The sequence below is a fragment of the Maylandia zebra genome, linkage group LG18 (genome assembly GCF_041146795.1).
Source record: "Maylandia zebra isolate NMK-2024a linkage group LG18, Mzebra_GT3a, whole genome shotgun sequence".
Lineage (NCBI taxonomy): Eukaryota > Metazoa > Chordata > Actinopteri > Cichliformes > Cichlidae > Maylandia > Maylandia zebra.
Window position 1 is genome coordinate 6,898,112 of NC_135184.1, and position 23,913 is coordinate 6,922,024.

Genomic DNA, 23,913 nt, shown 5'->3' on the forward strand with positions numbered 1-23,913 from the left:
GAAATGGCCTTATGATCCTTCCCTGATTGATGGGCAGCAACAATTGTTTCATTGTTGTTAATGTCTTTCCTCCTTGCCATTAAAGCTCAATGCTTCAGATCAGATCAGAAGACAAATGTCTTCCAAAACCTGTCTTCAAGTTTATATTTAAGAAAAGAAATCAAAGATAAAAGTATATGGCTATGCAAAGTAAATATTTTGCAAGTACTGTTTCCGTACATGTGGCTTGAGTTGAGTAAAAAGCGGTGTACTAGGGGAGTATCTTTCAGGGAATACGAGTCACAACTCAGCCCTGCTCTCATTTTGGAGAATGAATTACCTTCAGTGCCTCGCTCCCTCACTCCCTCCTGGCTCTGCCTGATTGCCGTTTTCATTTGTCCGTTTGGCCTCGACTCAGGCTGCACACTGCTTTCCCCCCACATGTTTTCTATTGTCTGGATTAAAGTGAAATGGATAGTAGGTCATCAGTGTGACTGGGATTGTTTCACACTGGTCTGAGCTGTCCCCATTACACAGTAATCCTAAATGTGTGCTTTCTCACAAATGAATGTGTTTTTGTGTCAGATTGAGTTTTGAATGAGAAACTGAATGAACGAAACGGCACGAAGGTGTTTTTTGGAGTGGATGTTTGAAAGGTTTGGGAAGGTTGGCTCGCACCTGGTCAGTGTCGGGTCTCCTTCCCCTGTGTTTAATACATCTCCTTCTCCTTTGTGTGTTTTTTGTGAAACTCATTGAGGTCAAGGTTACTGCGTGCTCTGCCTGAGCTCACCCAGTCTCTGTGGGAGTTTGGGGTTGCATTGCTCGTCTGGCAACCTCAGCTAATCTTAGTCACATCAGTCACACATCCAAACCACTGCCCCTTTGGCTTGTGCTGCTCAGATTAACACTTTTCCACAAAGACTAATTGTTGCAACATTCTTTTCTGAGTACAAAAATGAGTCAAATTAAATTAAAAAGCAAGAGAAAGTTTTAAACAATCAGACATCTTGAACTTTACGCTATTTTACGCAGACTTAAGTAATTAAGGATTGCACACTGTTGAGAAAACAAAGTAAAAGTATGTAGGGAAAAGTGGCGTTTGTGGGCAGTAAACGTGTTTCGTATTTGTTTCGTTCATAGTGCGCGCTTCGAATCTGCTTTACAAAACTTCCTCTAGTCTCAGGGAGCTCTTCTCCAGTGATTTCCCACAAAGTCTTAAATTTGTGTTTCTGAACCTTGTAGATGTGAGTGGATTAGAGTGATATCTGGTGACTGTGAAGGAGTGTTTCAGAATAACTAAACACTTTTATATCCAGCACTTCTTGCATTAACTGCATTGTGAAGTTAATGCAAGAATCTAGTAGTGGCTCTGAATACACATTTAATGCTCCAAGGACAGCGATGTGTTGAAAGGGAAGCTTTAGAAAAGCAAGTGTACTCTGATGTCAGTTATGACGTTTTTAATAGAAATATATATTTTTGGAGGATAGATTTATTACACACAAAGTGAGATAGGACTCATTGTGATACATGAGACTTTCCACTGTGTTTTAATTGGAGGATGTCGTCCCTGCGTTGATGCACTATTCCTCAGCGGTCCTTGTTGAAAGAGCTACAGAAGCTACGTTAGGAGTCTCAGGAGGTTGTAGTTGAGGAAGGCCATCATTTGTGTCGTGTGTGGGAGCTTTGAACAAACCGGAATTGGTTAGGTTTAGACACTATGAGCAGCTTGGTGTTTATATGTGATGCCAAGAGGTTCGTTTACGTGCACCCGTACGTGACAAGTTAGAAGTGACAGGCTCCTCTGTATATTGCCCTAAACTGATTAGTCAGGCACAGATGCTAGATACTAATCAAATTTCAGTTTTGCCAATGATTTTTGCTTCTAGCTATTACAAAAACAACATTTTTGTGAGCTTTCTGCCAACAGTATGTATTTGGGGAAAGTAATCTAACATTTTTTATTCTGTGAACCCATAATGATAATAAAGGATTCTTATTCTTATTCTTAACAAGGTCACCTGATTTACTTTTAGCAGCTTGGAACAGCTAACTCTTTGTCGCTCCGTGACTACTGTACAGTTCCCCTGGCACATCCCATCTGCATCCACAGACATCCTGTGGCGAAGGCAGACCGAACGGCATTTGCCTTTCCGAGACCATCAAATACATCTCATAATCGGGGCCTAACTCCCTACCAGATTCCCCACCATCGTCATCCCCATTTTCACTCAGTTCTCCCTATTTTCAGTATTTAATGTCCTGGGAAATAAGACTGTCTTTACTGTTCCAGTTGGTTCTAAAGGTCTCGGATTCATACCAGAGGCTGTGTTTTAAGCCACATGCTTTTCCTTTTTTTAATAAAAGCTGAGGAAAATACCATATATCCTACCAGATATGTGATAATGTACCTTTTTATATGACCTCGCCATACAGCTTTCCACCACCAGCTACATTAAAAACTTTCACGAACCTCTCAGTTTACAAGTCAAACGTCTTCTTTCCCTACTTTTGATAAATTGCTCTCGCCGCCTTCATGTATATGTTACTGATGTAGCAGAAACCATGTAACCATAACTCTTGTCACAGCGTTTTCACCTTTTTTAGGGTTCTAAAGAAAGACATAATGTACAGTCGGTTTCCTGCTTTTACCTAATGAACCTGTCAAGAGTCGTGTTCCTCCTGTTTCCCAAACCTCAGATTTCATGAGTGAAAGAAATGGATGTAATGACAAAATAAGTATGTGCTTCATTTTTTAATATTTAAAGTAAATATCTATTTTCAAATAAGAAATGATCTAAAGTTCATCTTTTAAAAACTTGGAGTTTTATCATACTGTCATCTGAGGTTTTAAGTTGCAACCATTCTTTAAAACTGATGGTGTGTCTCGTCTTTTCCCGCATCGCTAGATATCTCATTTTGAAACTAAACTCCTCACATAAATACTGTGGTATACTGACCCAGGAGTAACATTGGTCACTGCCTGTCTGCACCGTGTGGGTTTTGGCTCTGGCTAGCTGATGGTGAGGGCTTTGATGGCTGTTGCTTTTGGGAAAAGGCCTGTTGCAACCTCGCACTTTCGACATAAAGTGTGTAACCAAGAAAATTTGTTCCAGGCTGCTGTTTCTTGACCTGAGAGGAGAGTCGGGACGACATGCTTTGGATTACACAGCTGTGTAGGTGAAAGTTTAGCGGTTACTTCCTTCATTTTGCTGACGTTGTCCTTTTTGCCCTCTTACTTCCTGGTCTGAAACTGGTATAGTGCAAGCCAAAGAACTGAAAGGTTTTGATTCCCAGAATCAGGGTAATCTTTGATGGCGAAGAATAACTAAAAAGAAACGTTTGAGCTCTTTGATTTTGGCTTGAAATAGCCTTCTACCAATATTTATATCTGAAAAATTTCAATTCCTTTCATACGTTATTACATTTTTAGTCTTTAGCTTCATTCTGGACTGTCAGTGCACCAAACCAGCAGAACATAAACGCAAACTGGGACCTGTGAAAGTAGATAACAATCTAAGATACCAGTGTCTGCTTGTAATTTGACGAGCAGTGCCCATGCATTAGAGAGTTAACACATAAAGAGAGAATTTGTTAAAATGAAAATCACTAATAATAAAAATAATCAGTTTTATCACCATTTTTAATCCTGTCTTTCATTTATAATTTCAGTGACACATTTGGTATCGTGTCAGGATCCAACGTCTCGTCATTTGCAGTGTGTATGACAAGCATAATTTCCCCTCTGCTCAAATAATCAGTCGAGCTCACTTTCGTTTTATGCGTCTGCGTTTATTGATATATACAGTTTAGATTAAATAAATCTTATGAAAGAACAGAGGATATGCAATGTGGAGCTTGACATGAGGGAAAATGCGGTCTGTTGATGTAATATAATTCTGTGTGAAACTGTAATGACTTGACGTTATTTTATGTGACGGGGGAATAAATCAAACGCTCGATAGATGGAGGCTCAACTTGGAAAGATTTATGTTTTGGAGTTGATAGCCAGAACTAAGGCAAGTGTAACTTTTGGACGGTCGCACCGCAAAAGCCTGGGGAATTTCGATGAAATAAAAATGGGCAATTGCTGATGTGGCACAAGCGGTGACTGCGTCTTGCTAAATTCAATCCTCTCCCCAACACACATCCGTGAGGATTAATTCCCCTTTGAGAAACCTCTGGTTTCCTCTCTCTGGCCCCGCTGCCAGCATATTGTTCTAGCCAGAGTTATGATGATGATTTACGAGCTGAAAGTGACTGCTGAAAAGTGGGCTGACTCACACTTTCCACTGTAATTTGCTCTTCAGTAATTGTTAGTTTTTGAGTATATAAAGGAATCTAAGTGCAAGAAAGGGGATACAAGTTGATAAAAGTATCGAAGGACAGCGTTTGGCAAATCTGCTTAACACATATCATCTCATTGTTATTGTGATTTTACAGTGTGTAAATAAAGTTGGATTAAACTGATTCACCTGAATTAGTTCATAACTGCTCTAGTATTCCATGCTGTGATTTCTACAGTTGCACACAAGTTTCCCTGAGAATTTACTGTTGCTGTGTTAGCCACAGTACTGCTATATTTTTGCTATGTGACATCAATCTGTGCTTTAAAAAGGGATTTACAGAATGAAGAGAGAGTTGCATCTTTTTCCAACATTTCAGAGGCTTTACTTAAATTATGTTAGGGAGGCAGTACAGCCCGTCAGCAAATTATGTTTTTATTGGACTTGTTTTAGAGAACCAGCCGGTTCTCAGTCGGAAAAGGGTGGAGTGCCCACTCCGGGTCGGGGATGAGTTCCTGCCACAAGTGGAGGAGTTCAAGTATCTCGGGGTCTTGTTCGCGAGTGATGGGAGAAGGGAGCCGGAGATCGACAGACAGATTGGGGCTGCAGCTGCAGTAATGCGGACGCTGCACCGGTCCGTCGTGGTGAAGAGGGAGCTGAGTGTAAAAGCGAAGCTCTCAATTTACCGGTCAATCTACGTCCCTACCCTCACCTATGGCCACGAGCTGTGGGTAGTGACCGAAAGAACGAGATCGCGGATACAAGCGGCGGAAATGAGCTTCCTCCGAAGGGTGGCTGGCCTCTCCCTTAGAGATAGGGTGAGAAGTTCGGCCATCCAGGAGGGGCTCAGAGTAGAGCAGCTGCTGCTCCACATCGAAAGGAGCCAGCTGAGGTGGTTCGGGCATCTGACAAGGATGCCCCCCGGGTGCCTCCTGGGTGAGGTGTTCCAGGCATGTCCCACCGGGAGGAGGCCCCGGGGCAGACCCAGGACACGCTGGAGAGATTATATCTCTCGGCTGGCCTGGGAACGCCTTGGTATTCCCCCGGACAAGCTGGAGGAGGTGGCTGGGGAGAGGGAGGTCTGGGCCTCTTTGCTTAGGCTGCTGCCCCCGCGACCCGGCCCCGGACAAAGCGGATGAGGATGGATGGATGGATGTTTTAGAGAAAATTGTTCCAAAATACCTCTTTGCTAACTCTTAACTGTCATCTGCTTGGGTTTTTTGGTTTTTGATTGATTGATTTGTTTATTTATTGTTTGTTCATATGAAGACCAGAATCAGCCATTTTTTCCACCTGGCATACACCCATTGTTGCTAACATGATCCAGCTTATGACAAGTGTGACCGCCATGTGTAATATTCCTGACTTGCTAGGTGCTATTTTCTGGTTGTCGTAGCTCTAGCAGTCTGTGTACAAACTTAGTCTATATCTAGGTCTGCTCTTTGTGTGTGTGTGTGTGTGTGTGTGTGTGTGTGTGTTGTAGGGCTGCCACAAACGATTATTTTGATAGTCGACTAGTCACCGATCATTTTTGCGATTAGTCGACTAATCAGATAATCATCCATTGGACGTAAAACGTACAGCTTATTGCACCAGCAGCATCTGCTCTTATATAACTATCATTAGCTTACAGCTTTAAGTGTTTAAAGTATGTGCTAACTAAAGATAAAGACAAGATGATAGTTTATTAAATTTTAATGAAATCTGCAGGTTGTTTCAGTGAAGTTTAATAAACTCCTTCCTATCTAAAATATAACAGGACACCAGAGTATATTCTCGAGCATCTCACACTTCTGATGATCAGCTGTCTGCTTGATGTTTATTCAGCTGTGTAAAAACTATAACTTTAATCTCAGCCAAACCGATTTACTCAGGAACAAATAAAATACTAAAGAAAGCCAAACAATAACATTTTTAAAGTTATCTAAGTGACTTATATATGTTTAACCTGAGTAGCGAAAGACGGCGGTGGGTTTGAAAACGATTTGCCGGGAGTCCGGTGTTCTCACTGGCTCTAGTGAGCCTTGCCCCCGGCTAGCTATCGAGCTAGTGGGTAACAGACGTCTCCGAAAACGTCGGAGCGCTTTTGAAAATATGTGGTGTCTTGATAAACTGAGCAGATATTTGAGGTTTACACAGTTTAACATATTTTCTCGCCTGAAAATATGTTAAACGTTTATTTTGTGACCCAGAAAGAATAATAAGAGTAATATTAAAACTAACTAGCTGCCGCCATTGTTGGAAACTGAGCAGGGCTGCGCTATGAATTCTGGGACACAGTCTTCTTCTTCGGGGTTTAACGGCAGCTGGCATCCTTGTACATGCAGTGCTGCCATCTTCTGTTTCAGTCCGTTATTACACTCTGAAATCCTACTACTTATTCCTGCGTCTTTTGTGATCTTACAAAGTTTCAAAGGACGCGTCGACTATTAAATCAGTCGTCGACGATTTTGATAGTCGACGTAATCGTGACTAGTCGACTAATCGTGGCAGCCCTAGTGTGTTGCAGTGTTTACTGTTAGCTCCATCTCTGATTTATTCTGCTCAGCTCAGTGGGCAAGAATATCAGCAGTGCATAGAAACCTCAGGTCAACTCGAGTTTTGCAGGTGTAATTGCAGAGCTATGCAGAAATGTAGCACATAATAAAGCCGGATGGATTGCAAATCATTTTCATTTGGATTTTATAATTACCATAAAAGTTCTTTCCTTTAATCTGAAGTCCTTTAGTTTCATATTTCTTTTGTTATTATTAGATTCTTAATAACACAAATGGCAAGTTACATAAAGGAAAAGTTGCAAATGTAGTTGTGTTTTCGATAAGTACTCTTACTTTGAAAGACAAGTGAAAAATACACATAGTGCCTTGCAAACAGCAGGTTACATATTTATTTTTGTTGTCTTCAACATATTGACACAGTTCCACAGACCAATCAACACCTAATTCTCACTCTACATCCTCTGTTTTTCTCAGAACCTTGCTAATTGGATGTCACCCTTGTGTTGTTGTGTGTGTGTGCGTGCGTGTGTGTGTGTGTGTGCCTGTGAGCGTGCGCTCCTATGCGTTTAAGCAGCTCTCCTGTGGCAGGGTCAGGGCTGTGCTTGTCAACAAACCTCAGCAATTAGCTTTGACTCGGGGCTGTTTCTTAGCTCGCAGACAACAATTCAAAACCTCTGACAGAAATAACACGTAACCTCGAGGGAGCATCTGTCAGTCACAACGCTGCCCTGTACTGCTGAAGCTACGGCATATTCACTTATTTAAAACCCATGTTTGGTCAGTTTCCAAGGGAAGTCTGGCAACAGCTGATGTTCCCTTTGACCTTATTCAGCGTGTAAAGTAATAGCAGCCAAAAGCCAAATCCACCGAGACACTGAAAGTCAACTCGGATTATAAGTAATGTATTTTTAATTTTTGTTTAAACATTTTTACTTTACTGTGCATTTTAGCGTTACGTATGACACTCGAGCGGAACATTAAGCTTGAAGTCTTGTGCTGCATTCAAATGATGGACATGTTAGTAGGAAATATGACATTCCAAACCACCAATCTTCTGCTCCTATTGTTACGACTTAAATAATTCCACCCTTCCAAACTTTGGCGCATGCCGCTTGCTGCAATCTGATACAAGCTTTTCATGGGAATGCAAATTAAGGCTTGAATGCATATTTTGGGGTTTAAAAAAATACTCTTGGGGACTTTTCTTGAACAGCATTTATTCCTGACAGTTCCTTCTGAAAGCTTGAGGCGCGTTTGCTAGTTAAGTGTTTTTTTTTTTTTTAGCAGCTACACTCTTGCAACGTTTGTGTCTTATTGGTGTACCCCGCAGCAAGCGTTTGTTTTTGTACTGAAAAATGTTTATTACTATCTACTCATCTGCATATGGATGTATTCACTGTAAGCAAATGGTCCCGTACATGCGCAATTTGTATGCCGTGTAGAAAACAATGCAATGCAAATACTTCCAGTGACTGTTTCTGGGTTTCAATAATTTAAATTATGCGAAAAACTTTGAGGTCCCTGCAGGCTTTTTCAGGCGTCAAAGACTGGGAGCTTAATGCCATAGAATAATAATAATGCAGAAAAGCGTCAGGGATAATGGGCGAATGTGATTAACGATCTGTCCAAAATGGCTTTAGCGGCAGATATTTGTATGTCTCAACAGGTTTTATGATTGCTGCTGTTTTTTGTCAGATATCCCAGCGCTGTACGGCTTTTATTTTTGCAATGCTAATTGCTGCAGATTATTTCTACTTTGAGCGATATCAGGTAAGCTCAGCCTGAACACATTTTTAGTGCCCGCTGCAGCTGAACCGATTACCATGTAATAACAGCCACATGGGCTGAAAAAGCACATGGGGTTGAGAGCCCTTCTTCTGTGGTGCCCTCGGGGAGTAGCCCGGGGAGGCAGGGAGTTTGCTGACTCAGCCCTTGTGGCCTGAACTGAGCTTTAATGAGGGAGCAGCAGACTACACTCACAGGTTTATATAGATTTGTACACATAAAACACACAATTACAAACACACAGCACACACTCCCTTTTCTCATGAGTCTCACTAAAGCGCACACACGCTCGCACCTGAGCACACACACCTGTTTTACTTGTCAGTCCACTATTTTCACCTCTTCTCCTTTCTTTTCTGTCTTTATTGGCACTTTCATTACTTCTGCAGCGCACACATAGCCTCGCCCTTTGACCTTTGTAATCCTCATTAACGTGCGCTCACATTAGCCTCTGGCTGTAGCGAGCTGTAATTCGAAGTAAATGTGTTTGCGTTTATGTAAAGGGACTAATGGGGAAAAATGAGTGTTGAGGTCTGTAAATGTTTTTAAGTGTGTGTGTGTGTGTGTGTGTTTGTGTGTGTGCCCTGGAGAGTATGTTTCTCTCACCAGGGGAGCCTGTCCAGCAAGCTATAAAACTCCACAGCTCTCAGGCTAAATGTGGCTGAAATGAAGGTTTAATGTGCTGGAAAAATGGTCGTTGGATTTGAATGGTGTGTGTGTGTTTTAATGGATTCTGTGGGTGTCTTTGTGTCTCTAGATGTAATTGTGTGTGTATCAATGCATTTCTTTTTATTTGTCCGTGTGTGTGTGTGTGCGTGTGTGTGTGTGATTTAGAGAACTTGATGTGTTTTAATTTGCACTGTATGCAGCCTGAATGTCTTGAAGTGTTAATATTTTGTGCTTACAGTTTCTTTTCATCTTTAGTGTGATGAAGATGATGTTTGGACTTTGATGTTACTTGTGAGAATCATTGAAGCAATAGACGCACAACGACTCCACCATGGAATTAGTTTCATTTATTTTAGTCATACGTTACGTACAAATATACTACTTTTAAAAAGAAATATACTACTTTTAAAAGAACCCTCCAGTCATTTTGTACCATACGTTCATAAACGGCGAGGTGTGACCCTTTAGTTCCCCGTCTCTGCCCATAAAAAAGTCAAAAACCGCATGGAATAGAAATTTGGCTGATCTTCTTTGGTCATTTCTCCAGTGGCGCCCCTCGACCTTGGTTTGAGTGGCGGCTGTTTTTTAAATCGCTGCTTGGATGTCCCGGTGTGACCACTTGCACTTGAGCGCTTGCGATGGACTCTTGTCATCGCTGATCAGAATTGGGTCAGTTTGACACTGAACTTCTCTCTTGGTTGCCCGTAGTGAAATTAGACCGTGTTTCTGCACGGTGTAAGATCAGAACTTCCTGAGATTAGTATAAAAGATTTTCTCCTCCGACTGCAGTCGAAGCGAGGCTTCTTATGTAGACACCTTCGCTTGTAGTGATTGTTTTGCTTTCATACTCCTGAGTGTTACCTTACTGATTAGCTCTAGCCCATGATATTAAAAGCAGTATTCATGATGCATATGCAACTAAAATTGTTGATTAAAGAACTGCTTGCTTCGAAGAAGTGAAATGCTTCTCCTTTTGAATTCCCTCCTCTTATAAATGTTAAACTGGCTTCATTTGAAACTCTTCCTCTAAGAGGAAAATCTATTTCTGACGCTAAATAAAATCGATAAACCTGGAAACCCTTATTACTGATCTTCAAAGAGCCCTTGCAAAAACATATCTTTATTTCACACACAGCATGGTATTTTTAAAATATATATATTTTCCTTGAGGTGAAATTAGTATGTTGTCTGTGACTAGCTGCTTTTGGTCAGTTTTTCTTTAAAGTTCAGGTGTTTCCTTTGGTTAGGATCATGTCAATAAACCCAGATAAAGTGAAGTGATGTCTTGAAGATGTTTGAGCGGTTGAGCACGTGTGCTAGTTTTGAATGTGGTTAATATTTTGTGCATTAGGGGCAAACCTTATCACAGTCGTGCTTCTGCATCAGATCTCACCTCGAGGGACGCTCGGATCACATCCCTCAAATTGGCACGTGTTGGATGGATTTTTCATTTTCTCCTCAGCTAACTGAAGCCAGCTGAGCACATACGCCGGCCTAGTGGGAGTCGCAGAGAGATGGCATGAATGTAATCTTTAATCTAATAAAGGGACTCTGCAGACGCTGGAATTAATCAGATCTGTGAGGTCTTTGAACATAAAGACGTGGAGTGAAAGACGAAGCTTTTTGAGTGGAGGGAGAATATGATTGGACATAATGAGTGTGTCTCTGTCATAGAATAAAATAGGGGGGGGGGGTCTAAATCACCTCAATTTTCCTTTGGACTTTATGTGCGGTCCCCGTGCATTTGAGCCGAGAAGGACCACCATGGCTTCTATTTATCTGTGCACATTTTCAGGGAAGCCACCTCTACATTTATAGAACACCAGCTATGATTTGGACTTCCTGATTACACCCAGTAGGACTGATTTTTGAGCCAGTGTGGTTCAGTTGGTGTTAATGCCTACCTTCAAAAATCACAGTGTGCTGTGTTTTAATTATTCTTATTTGCCTCTTCCTGGATTAAATGGATTAAAATCAGATTTGCAGATAATGAAGTCTCTCCTTTCCCGTGTAGTTTTAAATATGGGGGGAAATGCATGAATGCTGCTTAATTTCAAGTCTGAGGGAAAATGAGTAGGTATTGCTACAAAAGAGTCGTTCATCATTATCATCTTCTTCTTTTTAGGTGTTTATCATTTTTTGTTTCCTGCCATTGCACCTTCTTTGTAATTGTTCTCTATATCCAGATTACAGCTAAGCATTGTCATTCCATAAAGTTAAAAATATATATATTTTTCCTGTGCCATATTACTTCGATACTGCGGTGTAACATTACGCTACATATTTCTGAAATCTGACCTTTTGTGCTCTCTCCTCTGTTTTTCCTTTTTCCTGCAGTTAATAGCTATATATGATGAACAGGAACCCCATCATGGCGGTGATGGCACCAGTGCCAGCTCCACAGGCACCCAGAGCCCCGACCTGTTTGCTGCAGACCTCAGCGCAGGCAGCGGAGCCTCTGCTTTCCAGCCTTACCAGGCCGCCAGCGAGATCGAGGTCACGCCTTCGGCCCTGCGCACCAGTAAGTCGCGAGACTGGAGAACACGCGTTTCTGGATCAAATACCATTAGGGTTATTAGCACAGGCATGCATTATTTTGACAGATGGATCATTACCCTAAAGATACAATCAGGAACTGCAACATTGGCTGATTAATATTTAATTCAGTTCGTCTTATATTCCTCACGTTATCATCTTCATTGGAGTCAAATGTCATCAACCACAGCAGTATAGAGAAAACACAACAAATCACCTTATCACGTCCCAGCCGTACCGTCGCCCTGTTCATAAATTTTGTTAATTGGACAGGAGGTGCCTTTTTTTTTTTTTTTTTTTTCAGACACAGATAGCCGTTTGATCCCCGGCCAAAGTGGCTAATTGGTTCTATTCGCTGCCTCCTAAATCAAATGTGACGCTGAGGCCATTCACCTCTGCAGTTTCGCTGGCCAAGTCGCTTCTTCTACTGCAATTACTCTGAGTTTGGATGGGAAAGTGACTCGTGTAGGTGATTTGTCAATTCGGATCAAGCGAGATCTTTTGCACAGAAGCAAGCAAACATGTACACGCAAATATACAGAAAGACAACCGTCACCACCCGTCCATATTTTTATCAGACTACCTAAAGTGAAAGAAGTGTTCCTTCTATTTGTATTAGAATAATTAATAATTATGGTTTTATGGGCGCCAGTTTAGCTCAGTACGTTGAGCGGGCGACCACATGCCATGCAGCTGAGAGCAGCTGGCCCGGGTTAGTGTAGAGTCCTACCTGCAGCCCTTTGCTGCCAGTGTTGCCAACTTAGCGACTTTGTCGCTATATTTAGCGATTTTTCAGACCCCCTTAGCGACTTTTTTTTTCTAAAAAAGCGACTAGCGACAAATCTGGCGACTTTTTTCTGGTGTTATTGGAGACTTATTTATGACGACTTTTTGACGTGAAAGCGGGTATCGCTTTTACTCTCAACAAGCAGCGGTGCTGCCGGGGGCACCTCACCCGTTCCAAAGCGCTCACGGGCGGAGGATAGTCCTCCCCCAGCTGCTATCAGGGCAGAAGATGTTCACACCTATGCGTCCGAACTGCAAATGAATCGCGCATGAGCGAAGCCTCTGCTCCCGCACTGACTGTAACGCAGTCAGTTCTTCTTTTACTGTTATGCTGTTTTGTGGATCAGGTTTAAAACTACTTATAAACACACACACACAGTGTAACTCCACCAGAGTGCCTATTTCGGGCCACTTTTGCCGGTCCAAGCCCAGATAAAGGAGCAGGGTTGGAATTGTGACATTACAAAAAACAATAATTGCTAAAATAAATTTAATTTGTAGTTCTAAATAAATTCTAAATGCATTTAGGATGTTTTTTACTCACTTTATGTCTCTTCCCTGATGTTATTTCTCTCTCCAACAACGTAGGTTACAATTATATTAGCATGACCAATTATGCAAATTAGGCAGTGACGTCATTTAGCGACTTCTAGCAACTTTTAGGACAGCCAATAGCGATTTTCCTTACTGAGGAGTTGGCAACACTGTTTGCCGCATGTCTGCCCCTGCTTTCCTGTCCTCTCTTCACCGTCTATTGAATACAGTTGATATAAAAAAATATGGTTTTATTAATATAAAATTGAATAACAAAAATAGAGAAAATCATAAATTCAAAATATTTTTTTGGTCCAAAAGAAATGCGTCTAATTCATACCAAGGTTTTTTTTTTTTTGTTTGTTTGTTTGTTTGTTTTTTAATGAATACGATGCAGACAAAAAGATATTAAAGTAAATCTATAGTTACAGACTGTATTAAAACAAATCGAAGGCTCATGTTTGCCTTTCTTTTTCTCTTTGTATTTATTTGTTTGTTGGTGCTGCGTTTTTGTGGTCTCTTTTGGAGGCGGGTAGTTGTCAGCTAATGCTAATGCTAGCTAGCTAGCTCAGTCTTATTTAAACAGAGAATTAGTGTGTTAGCATGTAGTGATCACAGCAGCACTGTAAAGTAGGCTCCTGCACTAAACTAGAAGTTTGATTAAGATTTTTCACTTTTAGCATAGAGCTTGTTTACCTCTAGACTGGATGTGTCGAGCACCTTTATGTGTAGTTATCAGAAAGAGTAAAAGTTAAAAGGAGTTTTTTTCATTACTGTCTTTTAATTAGCACCAAAGCCCTCTACTGTCTTATTCACTAATGACCTTTGAAATAGCATTGACTGACAGAGACAGCACAATTTTCCTTTTCTCTTGGTCTCAATAACACACACACACACACACACACACACACACACACACACACACACACACACACACACACACACACACACACACACACAGTGTGACGGAGGTCACTTTAGCCCTAATTGCGTTTCTGGATGAGAATGCTGATTGTGAATTTTCAGTAAGAAATTGACATCTCTGCTACAATCACACCTGCCAGATACGTCCAATTTAACTTTCTTCATAATAAATTCTAACCCTGCTTAATTGACGACTCAGAATCTCATCAGCTGAATTTTAATGGGTTTTAAGAAAAATGTCTGACATGGAAGAGAAAGAATTCGATTATTTTTTTCATAAGCACCCTAATGAGACTAGCTTTCAATCACTGATTTATGTTGGAGAGAAGAGGAGATGAGAAGCGCTGGACTCTGTGGGGCTTTGCCAGTTTTCTTGTTCGGCCCAGGAGCTTAAAAGAAAAATGATTAAGCTTATTAGACAGAGAGCTCTATCGAAATTCACAAATGGATTGATGTTATTTTCTTGGCTTTGTTAAATGGAAAAACCTCTGCAGATAAGAAAATAATAATTAAGGGACAATACTACTGTTGTGGATGTGTGAGGCTTTCAGATGCCAACTTGAAAAAGATTGTCTTTTTGAACATAGCAAAAAAACTGAGCTTGGTGTACCCTGTGTGATTTTGCGCTATTCCACATGAGAGATGATCAAAGTGAAATAATTGTGATGATTTCTTTAGTTTTGTTTGTATCTTGTTTGTTTTTTGTTTTTTATAATCTGTTATATCTTGTAAAGCACTTTGTGATTTCTATCTAGAAATGTGCTATATAAATAAAATTTTACTTACTTACTTTTTTTTCCTCCAGAGCAGTAGTCTTTTGTTGCACAGTGATGGTGAAAGTTGGCTGTTGCATCTTGTCTTGTGATCAGAGATGGCCTGGGATCAAATGAAGGTTGGCCATCTCACAGCGTGACTGCTGCTTTGACCCGTGTCAACTAACAAAACAACAAAAATTGGGCATAAAATGATTTCACTCCATATCACACTGGTGCAAATGGTAAAAATCCCCAAAACAACCTGATATGAATAGACGAAGGTAAAAACAGAGCTCTGTTTGTGTCGGAGATGAAGAAGCATCATTTGTTTTGTGTGAACTAGCTGTAATGAAGACCAGGAGGGTGTAGCAAAAAAAAATTATTTGAGGAACTTTTTGCATACATCATACATTTGACATACATCAAAGTACGCTGTATGGGGACCGTAATCATGGCTTAGAGCAGTGGTCCCCAACCCCCGGGGACCGGTACCGATCCGCAAGAGTTGAGGCTCAGGTGTGAAATTTATGGTTTTCGGGTTTTTTATCGTTAACTCAGTTTCCCTGGGTCTTTTCCCGTGTTGTAGTTGTGTGTCTTATTTTGAAAGAAATATTTACCCATTACCATAGCGACCAGAGAGCATTAAGGGGCAGAGAGGAGGATGTTACTCTCAATGTTGTTGACGCATTTCAAGAGGACGCTGCTAATAAAGTTACACAATTACACAGTGAATTCATGTTTATTATTATATTTACAAAATACCACAGTTTTTGTCTTGATCGTATTGTTTTATTTTACTATATTTATCCGCGACACTTTAAAGGCCGGTCCATGAAAATATTGTCTGACATTAAACTGGTCCCTGGGGCAAAAAAAGTTTGGGACTGCAGCCTTAGAGTTCCCAAATCCTGTTTTTATGTCGGGAATGTTATTGCCGAACTGCCCTGCATCCCTTAAATATTGCAATTACTTCTAAATGACATACCTGCTTTTAATAACTCCTCATTTAATTTGATTAGGTCTTGTACTCAAAGAGTTATGCAGACTTTGGTGTAATTTATTCTGTGTTTTGTTGCAGCTGCGTTCATGACATAGGTGCTGTCATTACGCACTTCTTTTTTTCTCACTTATGAGATGTCTGAAGTAGTGTGAAATTTGAGCTGGTGAACGGTATCTTAACCGGCACTCATTAACCAAGCTGTTGTGCTGTAGTTAGAATAATTGTTTTCTGATCACTGCGTCTGACAAGACGAACAAAAGGTTAATGACTGCAGCTGTGCCGCGAGATCACAATGGCATTTAAGATGAGCGATGACAAAGAAGGGTAGCGACCTGTCTTTGTTTAAAGCATTGTGACTGCGTGAAACCGCCAAGCATTTTCCACAGAGCCGATGCAAATTCAATAGATGTGGGTTCGGGACACATTAGTCTTGACCGTGATTCGGTTCGAGGGAAGCACCCCTGCATCCTAATGCCTCCTGGGAGTTGCAGTTTCAGCTGTAGGTGTTGTTGAGACCTGTCAGGCAGCCCGCACTCTGTCCCCTCCTGAACTCCATCCCCCAGAGAGCCACTGCCTCCCACAGCTCAGAGCGATTCATATCCCACGCTCTGGATGACCCAGAAGAACCACCGAGCCAAGTACATGAGTGTACACATTTACACACTCTCATCAACCACTGTAGCTGTGGGCTCTAGTACTTCCAAACATAAACAACATTGGTCACTGATTTGTGCACATCCGAAATTAAAACTCATCATTAATGTGTATTCTTTACACAAGTTGAACACACACACAAAGATCCACTTAATGTGAACGCATCCTACTCTAAACAAAACTATTAGATGATCTCATGCGCAAACTCAACAGTTTGTCAGGAAACACAAATAAACAGGCGAACACAGTCAATCTAGTCTCACAATACACACACACACACACACACACACACACACACACACACACACACACACACACACACACAAAAACAAGCTGTTGACTCAGATACACACTCTTTGGGAAGATCACAGCATTTCCTGTATGAGCACACACCACCATCTCCAAACATCTGAAAGCTTGTAAACAGCAATATGTTTTGGAAGAGAACATGGGAACATGACACTTGGCGTGGTCGTCCCAAGACAACGCTCTGGCTTTTTAAACACTTCTAACCTTTTATAATCCGTGTCTCCTGCGTGGTCTGATGGCTGCCCTTTCAGCTAATCAAATGAGCTCGTGGAAATTTCCAGAGGTTATTTTTATTGTCATAACGTCGTGTCTTGTGTACAAGCGCGGGCTGCGGTGTTTTCGTGCGCGCTGCCCCTGTTGGAGGTTGTTATTTGGACCTTGGCCCACCGCCCACACACTGGAACTTTTCAGAGTGAAGAGTTTTAATGGAAGGCATCCACTAACGCTGGGGTTTCTCAATAGGCTCTTCCTCTTATTGTTGTTCCCACACAGAGCCTGCTGCTCTGCGTTATGGTTGAGATGCACTGACAGTAAAGCAGGGCTGCCTGATTAGACTTGTGGCGATAATTCACATTAATTCACAATGGGATGATAATGGAATCTGTTTCTTTTATTAGCCCACATTGTTTGAGACGTAAAATTTGTTCCAGCAAATTTACATCAATCATCTCCAAACTGTCTTCTTCCTCAGCCTTTGCCGTTAGTCTTTAACAGCTAGAGCCGAGGGTTTCTTTTGTTGTTTGTTTGTTTTTTGTTTTTTACATAAGTATGAAAGTGGAACTTTTCCATTGAAAAGTAAAAAAACAAAAAGGTACAACAATGCTTTGACGCCCTGGTGTATGACCCGTTCCTCAGATATGCCCCTCCACGTCCGGCGCAGCAGTGACCCTGCTCTGATGACCATCAATGGGCCGTTCAGCGGCGGTGAGTCACGGGTCCAACCAGATGAGACGCCATCAAGGAAGAACCCAACCCGCTGGTCGACCACCGCTGGCTTCCTGAAAGCTCGCCACTCGTCTGGCACAAATAGCCTGGAAAGGAAGGTTGGTGCTTGGATGTCAAAACCAGACATGGCTTTGCGCTAGCTAATTTTGAATAATTTGACGGTAATGAAGGAAATTGCACACACAAAACTGCATGAGGGATGCCATTGTCTTTTTAGTACAAATGCACTAAAGGTTCCTTTGCATCTGTTATATATCAACATCTTGTTTTCGTCACCATAGAACTCCTTAAAAGCTGCTTTATGGCTTTTTGTACTTTCCCAAGATGAAACTGATCACATTGAACATTTGCACCCTTCTGCTCGGTTTGTGCCTAAAGCCACATACCTCCACACTGTTGTTTAAGATGCACCACCCAATAAGTGTGAATAAACATCATCGACTAAGAGATGCTCGTTGTATCTAGCTTGCTTTTATTTAACCACAGAAGCCACAACTCTGCTATTTGGACATCTTTGATTTTCTTGTTTTTGTAGCTCTGCTGAGCCACAGATAGACTCACTTTAATTCCAACATCTTCTGTCTCTCCTTTTCTTTTTGTAAAAGTAACTGTTTAATGTTTTGCTCCGAGCCCACCAGACACCCACCGACTTGTATTTGTCAGTGTGAAGACTAGGGCTTCCACGATTAGTCGACTAGTCACGATTACGTCGACTATCAAAATCGTCGACGACTGATTTAATAGTCGACACGTCGTTTGAAGTAGTAGGAATTAAGAGTGTAATAACGGACGGAAACAGAAGATGGCAGCACTGCATGTACAAGGATGCCAGCTGCCGTTAAACCCCGAAGAAGAAGACTGTGTCCCAGAATTCATAGCGCGGCCCATTGCGGCCCTGCTCAGTTTTCAACAATGGCAGCAGCTAGTTAGTTTTAATGTTACTTTTATTATTCTTTCTGGGTCACAAAATTAAAGTTTAACATATTTTCAGGCGAGAATGTAACTGTGTAAACCTCAAATATCGGCTCAGTTTATCAAGACACCACATATTTTTAAAAGCGCGCCGACGTTTTCGGAGACGTCTGTTACCCACTAGCTCGATAGCTAGCCAGGGTCAAGGCTCACTAGAGCCAGTGAGAACACCGGACTCCCGGCAAATCGTTTTCAAACCCACCGCCGTCTTTCGCTACTCAGGTTAAACATATATAACTCACTTAGATAACTTAACAATGTTATTGTTTGGCTTTCTTTAGTATTTTATTTGTTCCTGAGTAAATCGGTTTGGCTGAGATTAAAGTTATAGTTTTTACACAGCTGAATAAACATCAAGCAGACAGCTGATTATCAGAAGTGTGAGATGCTCGAGAATATACTCAGATGTACACACACCAGCTCACAACTATAAAGTGGTCCGGTCTGTCTTTAAAAAGACTTGTGAACAAATTCAGCGCAGGTTGATTAGCCTTTATTGTTAAGGTTTTAATGCTTGATGTGCATTTTTCAGTAAGAAAAGAAACATTTACTTAACAAAAAGCAGACATGGCATATGTCTGAGAAATGTAGTAACAGTATTAAAAGTAAAAACTAAAACTATTCCTTTTTTTTTTTTTCTTGTAGGGTAAAGGGATGGACACGTACCGCAGTCTGCCACGAGATGCTGGGACCTGGGCCAATCAGAGAGAATTCCAGAGAGAGACAGCACGGTCATCGCTCAGCGCCAATCATCCCATGGTGGACCGCTGGCTGGAGAGACAGGAACAGGTAGGAGTTTATTTCTGCATGTGTACTACCAGGGCTTTCCTTCAAAGCAGTGCATTCTGTCTGTGTATTGTTCCCAAAGTGTGTGTGGAAAGTGAAGACATGAGGATTAATCAACTGTTCCGGAAGAAAGCACTGCATCTGTTAGACTTTTATGGCTTTACATGACGCGCACACCTGATAAGTTCAACTCTCCAGGTCAAGAGATTTACAGCCAGTTCTACCCTGAGACTACCCATCAGGCCCAGGCTCTTTGAAAGCCTGTCTGAGTGGCCTAGATCCACTCCAGAGCCTGAGCGCAGTTCTATCACTCCCTTTGGATCTCTGCAGAAAGGTTAAAAAGTGAAGAATTTCTACCATAAATCCACAATGAGCGAGCAGCTGAGGGTGGGGAAATAACATAATGTTGATATAGTAAATAACATAAGCACCCGTAGTACATGTGGTTTTGTTTAACTGGATCCCCAGAACATTGCCGAGTTGGGGGATCTTTTCCCACTGGGGTCATGTATGCCATGAAGTATAACATGGAGTTTTTCGGAATATCACGATAAATACTGATGACTCTGTATGATCTGCATGTATCCTTTGGATTGTATTCGGTTTGGAAATGAACAGTTTTCAGTTTCATAGCTTCAGGATGTTTTTCTGTTGGTTGGCCTTTCAGCTTTGCACTAGTAGAACTGTTTAGCTTTGATGACTTGGGTTTAAAGTCGAGTCCTGTGTTGAAATAATGATGATCTCTTGTGTAATGCAGAAGATGAAACGGAAGTAAACAAAGCAGTCGATTCGGCTTTGATCCACAATCGTTGTGAAAACTGAGCGTTCATTAAAATGTTTCACTTTAATGCCCATAGTGTAAACTGAACATATAAAGACTAGCATCAAAGTGTGGTTGTGGAGATGAGCTAATCTTGGGTTTGAATGCGTCACGTTTAATGGATTTAGATTCTGTGTCTCTTGGTTTGTCAGCTCTTAACGCTAAACACATGGCCAATTGAAAATGTTGAATTTTATTAACATTCAGGCCGTTTCTTCATGCTCATGAAGAAATCCAACATCATCAGCGTTTTTTTTTTGTTTTTTGTTTGTCACCCAACAAAAAAGTAACAAATTCAAACTATTTATTTGTTTGTTTGTTTTTCGTTTTCATGCACATGTGCTTTACAATTAGCTAAACCTTGCCTACGCTGTGCTCTGGTGGAACCTCATTAAGAAATAATCTGTGATATGTCATAATTTCCTGGTGCTCGTTCTGTAATAGCCAGAACAATTTAACCCGTTTCTCAGAAGCTTTAAAAGCAGTTTGAAACTGTTTATGGATTAATGTTGATTTATTGTCTTAAGCACTTAGATTCTCTGCAAAGTGCCATTTAGCTTAAAGTGGTTGCTTCCTTTGTTGTTATATAAGGTCTTTCGTAAACTGGTTGATGGGTTAAATGTACAACAAGTTGTCACCATTTATTAGTTTGGGGCTGCGCCGTTTTCCTCCTTCCGCCTTACAACAGGTTTTAGTTTGATGGGGATTAAGTGATGGGATAAGTGCAGGATGTGTAGTTGGTATTAATGACCTGCTGAAAGCCATCTGCCCTCCTAAAGTCACACACATGCACACTCGAGCACGTGTTCCCCAACCATATGTTCATCCTGACAGCTCCCACAATGACAGGACCCTCTACAATATTCTGTGTGGCCTTGGAGTGTGTGAGTGTGTGTCTGTCTTATTTGAAGCTGTCTCTCTCCTTGTGATGGAGAGAGACAGCTTTTTGTTGTGCTAGCTCTGCAAGAGCTCAGGTGGAGTGTGTGTGTGTGTTTGTGTGTGTGTGTGGCCGAGCAGAAAAAAACCCAATGAAACGGTTTGAATCTTGTTACATTACATCATATGTAAAGTTGGACTGGTTTTTGCAGTGTTACAAACGCAGTCTTGAGACCTCATGAGTTGCTTGTGTTGGCCGACTCTGCACGGGAACCCTCTGTGTGTAGGGTTGTATCACATTGATTTAAGCTCCAGTTAGCTTACTTTGTTCCAGGAAGGATGGTGCAACTTTAGTGCATGATGAGAAAAGCCTTGATTTTGTTCCAGACTTTTACTGTAATCAAATAAAGAATATGAGATATACCAGACCAGGGGGATGGGGTGGCTTGTGTTTGAAGCTAAAGGCTGCTGGTATACACTTGATTATAGACCGTGACTGCTGCTTTATTAAGTTTAAAATGCTCTCGTTTGTCTTATTCTATTGTTGCATTGACCGAAACACTGTTCATCGCTATATTTCATTTTGTTAGTCTGAATTTAAATGAAAAGGAGACATTTCTTTGTTTTATATAGAAATGCAACCCTTTAAACCAGACCTGGCCCTCTGAGAAGTTTTGTCTTTAGACATCATGTCTGAATTATGAAATAGCACAAAGTCTGCTGCCTGTTTAGGTAAAAACAAATGTTCATTTTTAGCTTTGCATTTGTATTTTTTTTAATTGTTTGATTCAAAGTTGAAAAATTACCCATTTATCTTATACTAAAGTTGAAGTGTGTCGCTGGATTTATCTACTATGTAAAACAATGCTTTTAAGGTGGAATAGTGTTAGCATTAGCATAACTGAAAAACTAGCTTCATACTGAGCTTTGTTGATGAAAGCCCTCTGTGAAGTGAGCGTGTGCCTTTACCTCCTGTTGGGTTCAAAAAAGGTTTTTTTTATGTGGATTCCTTGTTGCTAAGTGCATTTAGCTTTACCACAGTAAAGGCATTTTTGATTAACTTTGAAAACCTGCAGAGTAGCTAGGTCAAAGCAGGAAGTGTTGGATAAAAATTTAAGTCGACAGAACATGTGCTGTGCTTGGGGTGCAGCTCATCTAGTAACCGATAAAGGAAAAGTCTTGTTGAAATCAACCAAAACCAGGAGTGCAAAAAGAGAGCAGTCTGAATCCTGAGATTATTTGTGCATATGCCATCATTATTTTAAACTTTAAAAACATTTAATATGAGCATCTACTTCCACTTTGACTATAGCAAGACGGTGCCATTTAATTATCAGATGTCACTTTCAGCACCGTCTTCGTACACAGTGTAACAGACTTTTGATTGACCTTTGCTCAGGCTGAAGGAAAGCCATCTCACTAGACTCCATGTGAAAATCACAATGATCAAGGTAAAAAAATCCCCTCCCTAAAGAATGCAACTAAATAAGTGAGTGACTGAGATTTCAGCTTTAATTCATTTGTACACACCCACACAGTGCTGAAGCAAGAAAAATCACCTATATAGGTGTAGCATGGATATGCTTGACCTTTGATATTATAAAAGGTCAACATTTAACTACCAATTAAACATACAACATTTAGGTCCATACCTCTGTGTGCGTATGTGTATGTATAGTGCGAGCAGCAGGAAACATCCTGGGCAGGTTGCCAGTCTGACGCAGGGCTAACACAGCGAGACAGACAACCACTCACACTCAGCTTGACACCTATGGGCAATTTAGAATCACCAGTTAACCTAACCCCACTAACTGCGTGTCTTTGGGCTTTAGAAGGAAGCTGGTGTACCTGGAGGGAACCCACGCATACACAAGAACATGCAAATTTTACACATAAAGACGCTAAAACCCTACATCCTACCCTAACCCCAGCAATCCCTGGCCAACATGGCTGCACAGGCATGTAAGCCATGGGTCATTAAAAAATAACACCACACATTAGCAGAATATAGACCAAAAGAAAAAAACTGTAGAGTTTGAAGTTATCGTGGTGCATAAAAACCTGTGGGAGAAACTGCAGCAAGGGTGTGATTTTTAAGCATCTTCTCTTAATAGTGCTGATTTGGAATATTTCATGTATTTTTAATGGATGTACAGCTTCTGTGTAGTTCCTAAACTTCCTCTTGAGAAGCAAGAAGAATCCCTCCACGGCACAATTAGCCCAGAAAGCCATTTTCCAGCAGTGTATAAAACCTTTGTTAACAATATAAAATAGAATGGTGTGGTGAAGAAGAATAGCAGAGCAAGAATAGAATATGCAGTGATTTAATTAGAATAGAGCAGCTCGGAATGATGAATTAAGCAAAGCAATTTCCTCAAGTTAGTTTCATCTTATCTTTCCGGAATGAATAACGTCGAACAGACGAGTACGAAAATGAAGAGAAGAATTAGAATAGAACATCATATATTGGAGTAGGCCTATTTTACTCCTGAGGAGAATTCAGCCTCTCTCATAACAAAACGCACAGAACAGGGCATAGCTTTGCACTGAAGTGAGCCAGATTGAATTGCATTGAAATGAATGAAACTATTCTCTGTTCCAAAGTGGTTAATTGTGCGTGCCTGGAGCAGCACTGGCAGCTTCCTGACACACAGCTAAAAAAAAAAAAAAATTGAGCTGCAATAGTTTTGAGCAGCGTTCACAAGCCCCCTAAACTACCAGCCTCCTTTGGCAACAGGTAGGGGGTCGCCATGGCAACAGCGAGCTGTCATTCGAGTGTGTATTAATGAGAGCCGGGTGG

The 23,913-nt window shown here is 41.1% G+C and overlaps 1 protein-coding gene across 10 annotated transcripts in view; it reads left to right on the plus strand.

Annotated features, from left to right (window-relative positions):
* The window catches only part of pard3ab (par-3 family cell polarity regulator alpha, b), a 248,872-nt gene that overhangs the window by 74,013 nt on the left and 150,946 nt on the right, over nucleotides 1-23,913 (plus strand). For all 10 annotated transcript variants that reach the window (XM_004565537.4, XM_076876530.1, XM_076876531.1 and 7 more), the window contains exons 3-5: nucleotides 11,555-11,738; nucleotides 17,570-17,757; nucleotides 19,277-19,420. In XM_004565537.4, the coding sequence (XP_004565594.2) occupies nucleotides 11,555-11,738; nucleotides 17,570-17,757; nucleotides 19,277-19,420 (516 nt within the window). The remainder of the gene's footprint in view (nucleotides 1-11,554; nucleotides 11,739-17,569; nucleotides 17,758-19,276; nucleotides 19,421-23,913) is intronic.